The sequence below is a fragment of the Semicossyphus pulcher genome, unplaced genomic scaffold, assembly GCF_022749685.1.
Source record: "Semicossyphus pulcher isolate SPU_LCO1_2020_fin unplaced genomic scaffold, fSemPul1.0.p SCAF_38, whole genome shotgun sequence".
Classification (NCBI taxonomy): domain Eukaryota; kingdom Metazoa; phylum Chordata; class Actinopteri; order Labriformes; family Labridae; genus Semicossyphus; species Semicossyphus pulcher.
Genome location: NW_027211713.1, coordinates 664,618 through 677,657, shown reverse-complemented (window position 1 = coordinate 677,657; position 13,040 = coordinate 664,618). Strand labels below are relative to the sequence as shown.

Below are 13,040 nucleotides of genomic sequence, written 5' to 3'. Positions count from 1 at the left end.
GAACTATGGAGTCCCCAGATGGGACCCCTTCAGGACCCCACCCAGTGACTCCAAGAAGGCCGCAAACTCTGAACTGCTGTTCGGTGCATAGGCACAAACCACAGTCAGAGCCTTCCTCTCCGCAACTTGCAGTCACAGAGAGGCAACCCTCTCGTTCACCGGGGAGAACTCCAACAGAAAAACCTGGATGTGAATATCTTGATGCATGTAGGAAATATAGACCTATAAACATGTACCTAAAATAGAAGAATATTGGTTGGAATAGTGGTGGTTAGTCATTTTTTTTCTCTGCAGTAGCAGAACTTACTTTAGTTGGATGTTAGTGTATTTTATGATGACTGCAAACCTCATATGAATTTCTCATTTTCTTTTGTTTGGTACTTTTCAAAAATTGACCTTCAGTCAAGTGAATTTCCTCTGTAGTGTCATTTTTTCTGCTTGAGTTGAATTTGTCAATATCCTTCTCACCCCTGATAATGATAATAATAGACTGGAGACTTCATTATGTCAGTCTTTCGTTTTCTATAGTTTGGGACACTTTACACATTTAGTGATGTAATCTAATCTATCTAATCTAATCTGATCTATCTGTTCATTTAGTCAATGATGCTCCCATTTAGAGTCACAGAGACCATAAAGCAGGGGAGGGTTTAGGGCGGTGCTACCTGTTAGTGACAGGTCGATACCACTGCAACAAGTCAACATGGATAGAGATGTGAAAATCTGTGTCCCCCCTATCCTCCAGCTACTTGCTCCAAAAACCATGATGGCGATGAAAAAAATGCCGAACTTGAGTCCACGAACTAAACGGTCATCATCATGGCAACACCCACTACCCATCTACAGTCTATGTTTCCAACAATGGACAAATAGCGTTTAAAAAGGTCTCAAACATTATTTTTCTTCAACAGTTTTCTTAAACATGATTCAGTGCAGTTTTTATCAGGAACAGACGTAGATCTCTGTTTGGGACTATTTTCAGCTACAGATGTGTTTTACAGGTGAGCCTCCATGGCAGCAGACTTTACAAACATGATTTACTGTGATGTAGTAACATGTTTGCTAATGTAATGATGAGGCTCATTGATTCAGAAAACGTATCCTTTGAATACTGTTGATAAAGTTTTGATGAGACACGTTGTTGATATGATTTCTGCTCACAGAGTGAGTTTATTTCAAAGTGTTGGAGCTTAAAATATCCTGTTGTCTCAGATTAAATCCTGTTTCTGCTCCTGATGGAACAAAGACGTGTCAGTGTGGCCTGCTCCTCTCTGTGACTCGGACAGAAATAGATCTTTGTTTCACACTCAGCTCTTATTTTCAGCCTCTTTGTGTCTGACAGTAAAAGAAAACCACGAGGGACACAGACAGATGCATTGATTACACCCAGTAACCCCCAGCATGTCAAGGAAATAATAATAATAATGATGAACTTTATTCATACAGAAACTTTAATACAGAATAAAATTATGTAAACTTTATTTATATAGAAGCTTTACTCCTCCCTCCTCCTCCTCACACACACAGGTATGACAGAGTGACTGGGTGACTGGGTGACAGGGTGACGTATGAATGTATGAAATATGATCATGAATTCTCTTTAATTCTTTTGTCTAATCAGAGACTGAGACGTCAAATAGCCACATCACCTCCCTCCAATCAGATCCTCACCCTCCACAGAGCCACGCCCCCTTCTCCTCCCCGCTTGTCCTGCACCGTCATGGTGCTCACTCTGGATGCAGTTGTCATGGAGATGGAGACGGGCTCGGCGTCCGCTGTTGGCTCTGTTACCATGACGACAGCAGCAGCAGCAGCAGCCTGTGTGGAGCAGGAGTCTGATCATCAGCAGGATGGAGCCGCTGGGCCACTCAGAAATCACCGCATGCTCATCCTGATCGGAGACATCTGCAGCTGCCATCACCTGGATGCCGCCAGGACGCACATCTCACAAGGTGAGGGGGACGGGGGGGGGGGTGAGTCTGCACAAACTGAAAACAAGCTGCTGTTTGTTAATCTGATGTAAATATTAACATACATGGTTCATTTCTATCTTTCTGTAGTTTTTATCTTAGAGAATAATACCGGCAGAAAGTCTCTGAATGTTTGTGAAGTATAAACGAGCTGTCCCTGAACGCCTCATCATCTCAGTCTAGCGTTAACTGCAGTACTCTCGTCTTTAAAGTAGAAATCTATGAACATGAAACCTGCAGAAAGCTTCAGTGTCTGTTTATAATATAAACTTTAGATTCTCCTCATCACATCACTGTTCATATATCAGACTGAACTGTCAGTGTCTATCAAAGGTCAGCATTCAGTCTGAACACAGTATATAAAACGTGTTCCTCTGTGTATAAAACATGTTCCTCTGTGTGTAAAACATGTTCCTCTACGTGTAAAACATGTTCCTCTGTATATGTTCCTCTGTGTGTAAAACATGTTCCTCTGTGTGTAAACATGTTCCTCTGTATATGTTCCTCTGTGTGTAAAACATGTCCCTCTGTGTGTAAAACACGTTCCTCTGTGTGTAAAACATGTTCCTCTGTGTATAAAAAATGTTCCTCTGTGTGTAAAACATGTCCCTCTGTGTGTAAAACATGTTCCTCTGTGTATGAAACATGTATAAAACATGCTCCTCTGTGTGTAAAACATGTTCCTTTGTGTGTAAAACATGTTCCTCTGTGTATAAAACATGTTCCTCTGTGTGTAAAACATGTTCCTTTGTGTGTAAAACATGTTCCTCTGTGTGTAAAACATGTTCCTTTGTGTGTAAAACATCTTCCTCTGTGTGTAAAACATGTTCCTTTGTGTGTAAAACATGTCCCTCTGTGTATGTTCCTCTGTATATAAAACATGTTCCTCTGTGTGTTAAAACATGTCCCTCTGTTTACGTTCCTCTGTGTATAAAACATGTTCCTCTGTGTATAAAGCATGTTCCTCTGTGTGTAAAACATGTTCCTCTGTGTACGTTCCTCTGTGTGTTAAAGCATGTTCCTCTGTGTATAAAACATGTTCCTCTGTGTGTAAAGCATGTTCCTCTGTGTGTTAAAGCATGTTCCTCTGTGTATAAAACATGTTCCTCTGTGTATGTTCCTCTCTGTGTGAAACATGTTCCTCTGAGTATGTTCCTCTGTGTGTAAAACATGTTCCTCTGTGTATAAAACATGTTCCTCTGTGTATGTTCCTCTGTGTATAAAACATGTTCCTCTGTGTGTAAAACATGTTCCTCTGTGTACGTTCCTCTGTGTGTAAAACATGTTCCTCTGTGTACGTTCCTCTGTGTGTTAAAACATGTTCCTCTGTGTGTAAAACATGTTCCTCTGTGTACGTTCCTCTGTGTATAAAACATGTTCCTCTGTGTGTTAAAACATGTCCCTCTGTGTACATTCCTCTGTGTATAAAACATGTTCCTCTGTGTGTAAAACATTTTCCTCTGTGTACGTTCCTCTGTGTATAAAACATGTTCCTCTGTGTGTTAAAACAAATTCCTCTGTGTATAAAACATGTTCCTCTGTGTGTAAAACATGTTCCTCTGTATATGTTCCTCTGTGTGTAAAACATGTTCCTCTGTGTGTAAACATGTTCCTCTGTATATGTTCCTCTGTGTGTAAAACATGTCCCTCTGTGTGTAAAACACGTTCCTCTGTGTGTAAAACATGTTCCTCTGTGTATAAAAAATGTTCCTCTGTGTGTAAAACATGTCCCTCTGTGTGTAAAACATGTTCCTCTGTGTATGAAACATGTATAAAACATGCTCCTCTGTGTGTAAAACATGTTCCTTTGTGTGTAAAACATGTTCCTCTGTGTGTAAAACATGTTCCTCTGTGTACGTTCCTCTGTATATAAAACATGTTCCTCTGTGTGTTAAAACATGTCCCTCTGTTTACGTTCCACTGTGTATAAAACATGTTCCTCTGTGTATAAAGCATGTTCCTCTGTGTGTAAAACATGTTCCTCTGTGTACGTTCCTCAGTGTATAAAACATGTTCCTCTGTGTGTAAAACATGTTCCTCTGTGTGTTAAAGCATGTTCCTCTGTGTATAAAACATGTTCCTCTGTGTGTAAAGCATGTTCCTCTGTGTGTTAAAGCATGTTCCTCTGTGTATAAAACATGTTCCTCTGTGTATGTTCCTCTGTGTATAAAACATGTTCCTCTGTGTGTAAAACATGTTCCTCTGTGTACGTTCCTCTGTGTGTAAAACATGTTCCTCTGTTTATAAAACATGTTCGTCTGTTTGTAAAACATGTTCCCCTGTGTGTTAAAACATGTTCCTCTGTGTGTAAAACATGTTCCTCTGTGTATGTTCCTCTGTGTATAAAACATGTTCCTCTGTGTGTTAAAACATGTTCCTCTGTGTATGTTCCTCTGTGTATAAAACATGTTCCTCTGTGTGTTAAAACATGTTCCTCTGTGTATGTTCCTCTGTGTATAAAACATGTTCCTCTGTGTGTAAAACATGTTCCTCTGTGTATGTTCCTCTGTGTATAAAACATGTTCCTCTGTGTGTTAAAACATGTTCCTCTGTGTATGTTCCTCTGTGTGTAAAACATGTTCCTCTGTGTATGTTCCTCTGTGTATAAAACATGTTCCTCTGTGTGTTAAAACATGTTCCTCTGTGTACGTTCCTCTGTGTATAAAACATGTTCCTCTGTGTGTTAAAACAAATTCCTCTGTGTATAAAACATGTTCCTCTGTGTGTAAAACATGTTCCTCTGTGTATGTTCCTCTGTGTATAAAACATGTTCCTCTGTGTGTAAAACATGTTCCTCTGTGTATGTTCCTCTGTGTATAAAACATGTTCCTCTGTGTATAAAACATATTCCTCTGTGTGTAAAACATGTTCCTTTGTGTGTAAAACATGTTCCTCTGTGTGTAAAACATGTTCCTCTGTGTATAAAACATGTCCCTCTGTGTGTAAAACATGTTCCTCTGTGTGTTAAAGCATGTTCCTCTGTGTATAAAACATGTTCCTCTGTGTGTAAAGCATGTTCCTCTGTGTGTTAAAGCATGTTCCTCTGTGTATAAAACATGTTCCTCTGTGTATGTTCCTCTCTGTGTAAAACATGTTCCTCTGAGTATGTTCCTCTGTGTATAAAACATGTTCCTCTGTGTAAAACATGTTCCTCTGTGTATAAAACATGTTCCTCTGTGTGTAAAACATGTTCCTCTGTGTACGTTCCTCTGTGTGTAAAACATGTTCCTCTGAGTACGTTCCTCTGTTTATAAAACATGTTCGTCTGTGTGTAAAACATGTTCCTCTGTGTGTTAAAACATGTTCCTCTGTGTGTAAAACATGTTCCTCTGTGTATGTTCCTCTGTGTATAAAACATGTTCCTCTGTGTGTAAAACATGTTCCTCTGTGTACGTTCCTCTGTGTGTAAAACATGTTCCTCTGTGTACGTTCCTCTGTGTATAAAACATGTTCCTCTGTGTACGTTCCTTTGTGTATAAAACATGTTCCTCTGTTTATAAAACATGTTCGTCTGTGTGTAAAATATGTTCCTCTGTGTGTTAAAACATGTTCCTCTGTGTGTAAAACATGTTCCTCTGTGTACGTTCCTCTGTGTATAAAACATGTTCCTCTGTGTGTTAAAACATGTCCCTCTGTGTACATTCCTCTGTGTATAAAACATGTTCCTCTGTGTAAAACATGTTCCTCTGTGTACGTTCCTCTGTGTATAAAACATGTTCCTCTGTGTATAAAACATGTCCCTCTGTGTGTAAAACATGTTCCTCTGTGTATGTTCCTCTGTGTATAAAACATGTTCCTCTGTGTATAAAACATGTTCCTTTGTGTGTAAAACATGTTCCTCTGTGTGTTAAAACATGTTCCTCTGTGTATGTTCCTCTGTGTGTAAAACATGTTCCTCTGTGTATGTTCCTCTGTGTATAAAACATGTTCCTCTGTGTGTTAAAACATGTTCCTCTGTGTATGTTCCTCTGTGTGTGAAACATGTTCCTCTGTGTATGTTCCTCTGTGTATAAAACATGTCCCTCTGTGTGTAAAACATGTTCCTCTGTGTATGTTCCTCTGTGTGTAAAACATGTTCCTCTGTGTGTTAAAACATGTTCCTCTGTGTATGTTCCTCTGTGTATAAAACATGTTCCTCTGTGTGTAAAAACATGTTCCTCTGTGTATGTTCCTCTGTGTGTAAAAAATGTTCCTCTGTGTATGTTCCTCTGTGTATAAAACATGTTCCTCTGTGTATGTTCCTCTGTGTGTGAAACATGTTCCTCTGTGTTTGTTCCTCTGTGTATAAAACATGTTCCTCTGTGTATAAAACATGTCCCTCTGTGTGTAAAACATGTTCCTCTGTGTACGTTCCTCTGTGTATAAAACATGTTCCTCTGTGTGTTAAAACATGTTCCTCTGTGTATGTTCCTCTGTGTGTAAAACATGTTCCTCTGTGTATGTTCCTCTGTGTATAAAACATGTTCCTCTGTGTGTTAAAACATGTTCCTCTGTGTATGTTCCTCTTTGTATAAAACATGTTCCTCTGTGTATGTTCCTCTGTGTATAAAACATGTCCCTCTGTGTGTAAAACATGTTCCTCTGTGTATAAAACATGTTCCTCTGTGTGTAAAACATGTTCCTCTGTGTGTTAAAACATGTTCCTCTGTGTATAAAACATGTTCCTCTGTGTGTAAAAACATGTTCCTCTGTGTATGTTCCTCTGTGTGTAAAAAATGTTCCTCTGTGTATGTTCCTCTGTGTATAAAACATGTTCCTCTGTGTGTTAAAACATGTTCCTCTGTCTATGTTCCTCTGTGTGTGAAACATGTTCCTCTGTGTTTGTTCCTCTGTGTATAAAACATGTTCCTCTGTGTATAAAACATGTCCCTCTGTGTGTAAAACATGTTCCTCTGTGTATGTTCCTCTGTGTATAAAACATGTCCCTCTGTGTGTTAAAACATGTTCCTCTGTGTATGTTCCTCTGTGTATAAAACATGTTCCTCTGTGTGTAAAAACATGTTCCTCTGTGTATGTTCCTCTGTGTGTAAAAAATGTTCCTCTGTGTATGTTCCTCTGTGTATAAAACATGTCCCTCTGTGTATAAAACATGTTCCTCTGTGTATAAAACATGTCCCTCTGTGTGTAAAACATGTTCCTCTGTGTACGTTCCTCTGTGTATAAAACATGTTCCTCTGTGTGTTAAAACATGTTCCTCTGTGTATGTTCCTCTGTGTGTAAAACATGTTCCTCTGTGTATGTTCCTCTGTGTATAAAACATGTTCCCCTGTGTGTTAAAACATGTTCCTCTGTGTATGTTCCTCTGTGTATAAAACATGTTCCTCTGTGTATGTTCCTCTGTGTATAAAACATGTCCCTCTGTGTGTAAAACATGTTCCTCTGTGTATAAAACATGTTCCTCTGTGTGTAAAACATGTTCCTCTGTGTATGTTCCTCTGTGTGTAAAACATGTTCCTCTGTGTGTTAAAACATGTTCCTCTGTGTATAAAACATGTTCCTCTGTGTGTAAAAACATGTTCCTCTGTGTATGTTCCTCTGTGTATAAAACATGTTCCTCTGTGTGTTAAAACATGTTCCTCTGTGTATGTTCCTCTGTGTGTGAAACATGTTCCTCTGTGTTTGTTCCTCTGTGTATAAAACATGTTCCTCTGTGTATAAAACATGTCCCTCTGTGTGTAAAACATGTTCCTCTGTGTATGTTCCTCTGTGTATAAAACATGTTCCTTTGTGTGTAAAACATGTCCCTCTGTGTGTAAAACATGTTCCTCTGTGTATAAAACATGTTCCTCTGTGTGTAAAACATGTTCCTCTGTGTATAAAACATGTTCCTTTGTGTGTAAAAACATGTTCCTCTGTGTATGTTCCTCTGTGTATAAAACATGTTCCTCTGTGTGTAAAAACATGTTCCTCTGTGTATGTTCCTCTGTGTATAAAACATGTTCCTCTGTGTGTTAAAACATGTTCCTCTGTGTATGTTCCTCTGTGTGTGAAACATGTTCCTCTGTGTTTGTTCCTCTGTGTATAAAACATGTTCCTCTGTGTATAAAACATGTCCCTCTGTGTGTAAAACATGTTCCTCTGTGTATGTTCCTCTGTGTATAAAACATGTTCCTTTGTGTGTAAAACATGTCCCTCTGTGTGTAAAACATGTTCCTCTGTGTATAAAACATGTTCCTCTGTGTGTAAAACATGTTCCTCTGTGTATAAAACATGTTCCTCTGTGTGTAAAACATGTTCCTCTGTGTATAAAACATGTTCCTTTGTGTGTAAAACATGTTCCTCTGAAACATTCTTGTATAAATGACACTAATGTTCTGTCTTTGGACAGGTTTGCGGTCGTGGAATGTGGATCTGACTATCTGTGACCTGAACAAGGAGCTGCAGCTGTTTGAAACAAGACACACCGCCCAGTTCTCCTCAGAGGTCAAAGGTCAGTCTCAGTTAACTGTATGAAGACACAGGTACAGTAAGGTGACAGGTGTAAGTACCTTTAGGGTAAGGTGTGAGTGAACCTTGTTTTTGTGTTTAGCTGCAGGTTCAGGTTGTTAGTGTCTCTGCAGACGTGTAGTCAAGGCTCTTCCAGGGTCAAAAGGACTAAGTGTCCTGGTTAAAACCAAGACCAACATCATTCAAAGACCAATCACCAAGCTCTGACTGATGGGTAGAATCACTCTATGGACTCTTTAGTCATGTCTCTGACCTGACAGCAGACCAATGGACACACACGCACTCATCCCTGATCTTACATGGACTTTGAAAGATTAACTTGAGTATGGAATACACTGTGGACTGGAGTAGGCAAAAGGCCAGAGACAGTTGTCTCTTGTTTAATTGTAATGGCTCTATGGATGTATTATTATTCCATAATTGCTATGTAATAAGCAATTAGGGGCTGGTATGTTGGAGCCATTTTTGCTTTCTTATCATTAATATTGTTTCATCAAATGGTCTGAGATGTTTGAGAATTTTATTATTAGTTTTTTGCATCACCATTAATTGCTGCCCCTTTAATATGCACCGTGGCCGCAGTAAAGAAGCGGCCTACCTCTATGTCCATATAAAGAAGAGAGAAAGGAGGAGACAGGTGATGGCAGGTGAATGTTAGACGGGGAGACTGAAAAGTCTTTCGACCGCGAGCTCTTTTGTTATCTTTTGTCTGAAGGACGTTTTGATAATCCTTATGTTTTTGCGCTGTAAGTCGACAAATAAATATGATTTTGATGCAACGTACCGAACTCCAGGTTTACTATGAAACAGTCAGAAACCCCAGCTCCCCGACATGAACAGTGGCTATATTTTTGTTTAAAAGTCACTACAGTCAGAGAGGATCAGTAAGAGTTAATGTGCTGTGTCTGCTCGTGATCATGAGACCAGGCTGTGTGTGTGTGTGTGTGTGTGTGTGTGTGTAGGATACAGACAGTGTGACTGCTCGTAGTATTCACAAAGCAAACACTGTCCCCTTTCTTTATAAGATGGAGGCGAGCAGCTTCAGAGACATCTTCATTTACAGGCTCCATATTCAATCAAGCTAGCATTAGCATTAGCATTAGCATTACCTGATGAGCTAGCATTGGCTGACCCCTCTCCTCTACCCTCTCCTCTATCTCCTCTCCTCTCCTCTCCTCTCCTCTCCTTTCCTCTCCTCTCCCCTCTCTCCTCTCCTCTCCTCTCTCCCCTCTCTCCTCTCCTCTCCTCTCCTCTCCTCTCGACTCGTCTCCTCCCCTCTCCTCTCCCCTCTCTCCTCTCCTCTCCAGAGCTGCAGGAGGAGGTATACTCTTCATGAAACACACACACATGTGAAGTAGGTCAGTTAGCTGAGCCTAATGAGAGACTGTGTTCTCTCACCACAGAGCCTGCACACTGTAACACCCTGCAGCTGCCACATGCCACAGCAGTCACATGACACACACAGCACCATGTTTAAACTCAATGTAAAGCAGAGAGCCCTGACCTGCTGTGTGGAGCTGCTGAATGTTGTGACAGAGACACTCAGGCTTCTCTCGTTATAACACACAGTCATACTATTGATCTCTGACTCTGATTGAAACATTCAGACTGAAATCTGATCCAGCTGCAGTCTGAACACACACACACACACACACACACACACACACACACACTACAGTAAAGTGCACACTGCACGCATGCACACGCGCCCTCTCCCACTGCTTTTACAAGCAGCTGTGTGCTGGTCTCAGTCAGTCGAACAGACGTACGTGTCATTAATATGTGGAATAACTCTTATTTATAACCTAGCAGCCCTGAAACAACAGATGATGGAGGGATTAGCATGTTAGCATGTTAGCATCTTTATATAGGAAATAATGTCTGGTGACCTGGTCTCTGTGTGGACCTGGTGTCTGTGTGGACCAGGTGTCTGTGTGGACCTGGTGTCTGTGTGGACCAGGTGTCTGTGTGGACCTGGTCTCTGTGTGGACCAGGTGTATGTGAGGACCTGGTGTCTGTGTGGACCTGGTGTTTGTGTGGACCTGGTCTCTGTGTGGACCTGGTCTCTGTGTTGACCTGGTCTCTGTGTAGACCTGGAGTCTGAGTAGACCTGGTCTCTGTGTGGACCTGGTCTCTGTGTAGACCCGGTCTCTGTGTGGACCTGGAGTCTGAGTAGACCTGGTCTCTGTGTAGACCCGGTCTCTGTGTAGACCCGGTCTCTGTGTGGACCTGGAGTCTGAGTAGACCTGGTCTCTGTGTTGACCTGGTCTCTGTGTGGACCTGGTCTCTGTGTTGACCTGGTCTCTGTGTGGACCCGGTCTCTGTGTAGACCTGGACCTGGCCTGAACATGGTTGAACAGTCGTCTCACTGATTCTGATCAGAGGAGTTAAATGTAGAAAACCACACGTTATTTAAAGATCAAACATATAATGTATATATATGTATACAGTATATGTTTGATCAGTATATACACACACAGACACATAGAGTATATACAGTATGTAGTATCTATAATGAGAGGATGATTTAAATGTGTTTCAGAGAACGTGAGCTGATTAATAATTCAGACTCTGTTATTGATCCTTCAGAGTCTCTGCAGTCAGCAGGGAGGGGCCTGATCCACTGCCTTCATCTGGACACACACGTGCACTGGACACACGCACACACACACATGCACTACAGCAGTGAGGTGTGTGTACAGTGAGTTTGTGACGTCCTTGGATTTTGTCTTTAACATTTACTGCAGAAACCTGGTTTAGACCCAAATGCCCACAACAACTTCCAACCTATTTCCAATCAACCATTCATCTCCAAATCCTTGAGAGGGTAGTTGCATCTCAACTCCAGACCCACCTTGATAACAATAATCTCTTTGAACAATTCCAATTTGGCTTTTGTCCCAAACACAGCAGAGAAACTGCCCTGGTTAAGATCACCAACTCCTCCGTGCAGCTGATTCCGGTCTCCTCTCTATCCTCATTCTCCCGTTTGATAGCCTACCTCACCAGCTCCTCAAGGACCGTCTGGCTAGCATTGGAGTTTGGGGCACTGTGTATCAGTGGTTTGCTTCCTACCTTGCAGACAGGACACATTCTACAGGCCATAAAGCTCCACAGTTCACCCTGGCGTTCCACAGGGGTTAGTACTGGGACCGCTCCTGTTCATCATCCCGCCTCCTCCCACTTGGCAACATCTTACGACACTACAGCATTCAAACACTGTAACAGGCTGCTCAATGCAAACAGGCTAACATGCTGTAACAGTCAACTCAGAGACACATTAGCCTACAAACAGAGACAAACCATGTGACCTTGACCAGCTGCTGTGTGTGTGTGTGTGTGTGTCTTTAAATGAGAAAGAGAGCAATGTAAGGGTGGAGGAGGAATAACTGAGATGCTGAGGGTGGAGACGATGAGTCTGTGTTCAGGGTGTGTCTGCTGAGCTGCTAACAGCTGTGAGACTGTCGGTGATCTGAGACGATGCTGTGACGCTCTGCAGCCTCACTAACGGACATGTTTAAAAAACAGCTCCAGGATTTTAAACATATTTATTATAATGAGAGCTGACGGGGAACTTCCTTCACAGGTGTTAAAGTTTGAACTCTGAGCTCTTCTCTGAGATCAGATAAATGAATGTGTGCCCTTCATACTATAAATACCTACATAACTAACCCTAACCCACAGACAGTGATGGCTTCTCTGCATGTCAGTGAACTACTGAAGCATCAGTGTGCAGAGACTTTCACTGACCTGTGGACGTCTGCTGTTTGTGATTAGAGTCAAACATTATTATTGGTCACTTTCAGTTTTTAACACATTTTAAATCAGTCAGACGTCATGTTAACAGGTTACATTTAAAAGCATCCTTCTTCATTAATCAGCTGATTCCATTTAATATTTATCATTTGTTTACAAACCGTCAGAAAAATTCTCCAATCAATTTTGTATTTTTCTATTTGTTTGCATTTTTTGAATTTCATGATTCAAAAAGTTTCTTTGGACTTTCTTAAAATTAAACAGAACAATAGTTACATTAACAACGACAGCAGCAACAACAACAACAACAACAACAACATGAACAACACAACAATAATAAACGTTCAACATCTGAAGGGGGGACAAGTCACCCTAACATTCTGGTTGCTGCCCTGCATTAGAGATCATCACTGCATCATATGATGAAGGCCTTTTTTCCTGATTCCCCTGAAAGTTGCAGGATCACTGCAGCCTTTGAATGTACGACGGGTCCCTGAATGCAGCACGAGGCAGCGGCTAGCAGAGTGTAGGTGTAGAGCTGTAGCAGGCCTTCATCCTCATCCTCATCCTCAGCAGCAGCATCCCGCCCCTCCCTCCTCCCTCCTCCCCCCTCCATCACTGATCCGCGGTCTTCTCCGGTTCAGACGCCGTCACAGGCTGCTCGTAGGGTGGGGGATTTATCAGCTGCTCCCCGGGAGGACTCTTTGTCTCTCTGTTATAGACGCTTACAGCCCCGATGCTGACCGGACTGCTCAGCGGAGGAATGTGAATCAGTGTTTGTGAGAGTGGATCGTTTCAGGCCGGAGACTGCAGAGAGGCTGTGAGTAACATCATGATCATCTGTTCACTGCGTACAGCTGTTTATGT

At 41.5% G+C, this 13,040-nt stretch overlaps 1 protein-coding gene across 1 annotated transcript in view; it reads left to right on the top strand.

Annotated features, from left to right (window-relative positions):
* Positions 1-1,720: 1,720 nt before the first annotated feature.
* Positions 1,721-13,040, top strand: part of map1aa (microtubule-associated protein 1Aa) — a 32,416-nt gene continuing 21,096 nt past the window's right edge. The window contains exons 1-2 of the mRNA XM_069679292.1: positions 1,721-1,952; positions 8,299-8,400. Of these exons, the coding sequence (XP_069535393.1) occupies positions 1,721-1,952; positions 8,299-8,400 (334 nt within the window). The remainder of the gene's footprint in view (positions 1,953-8,298; positions 8,401-13,040) is intronic.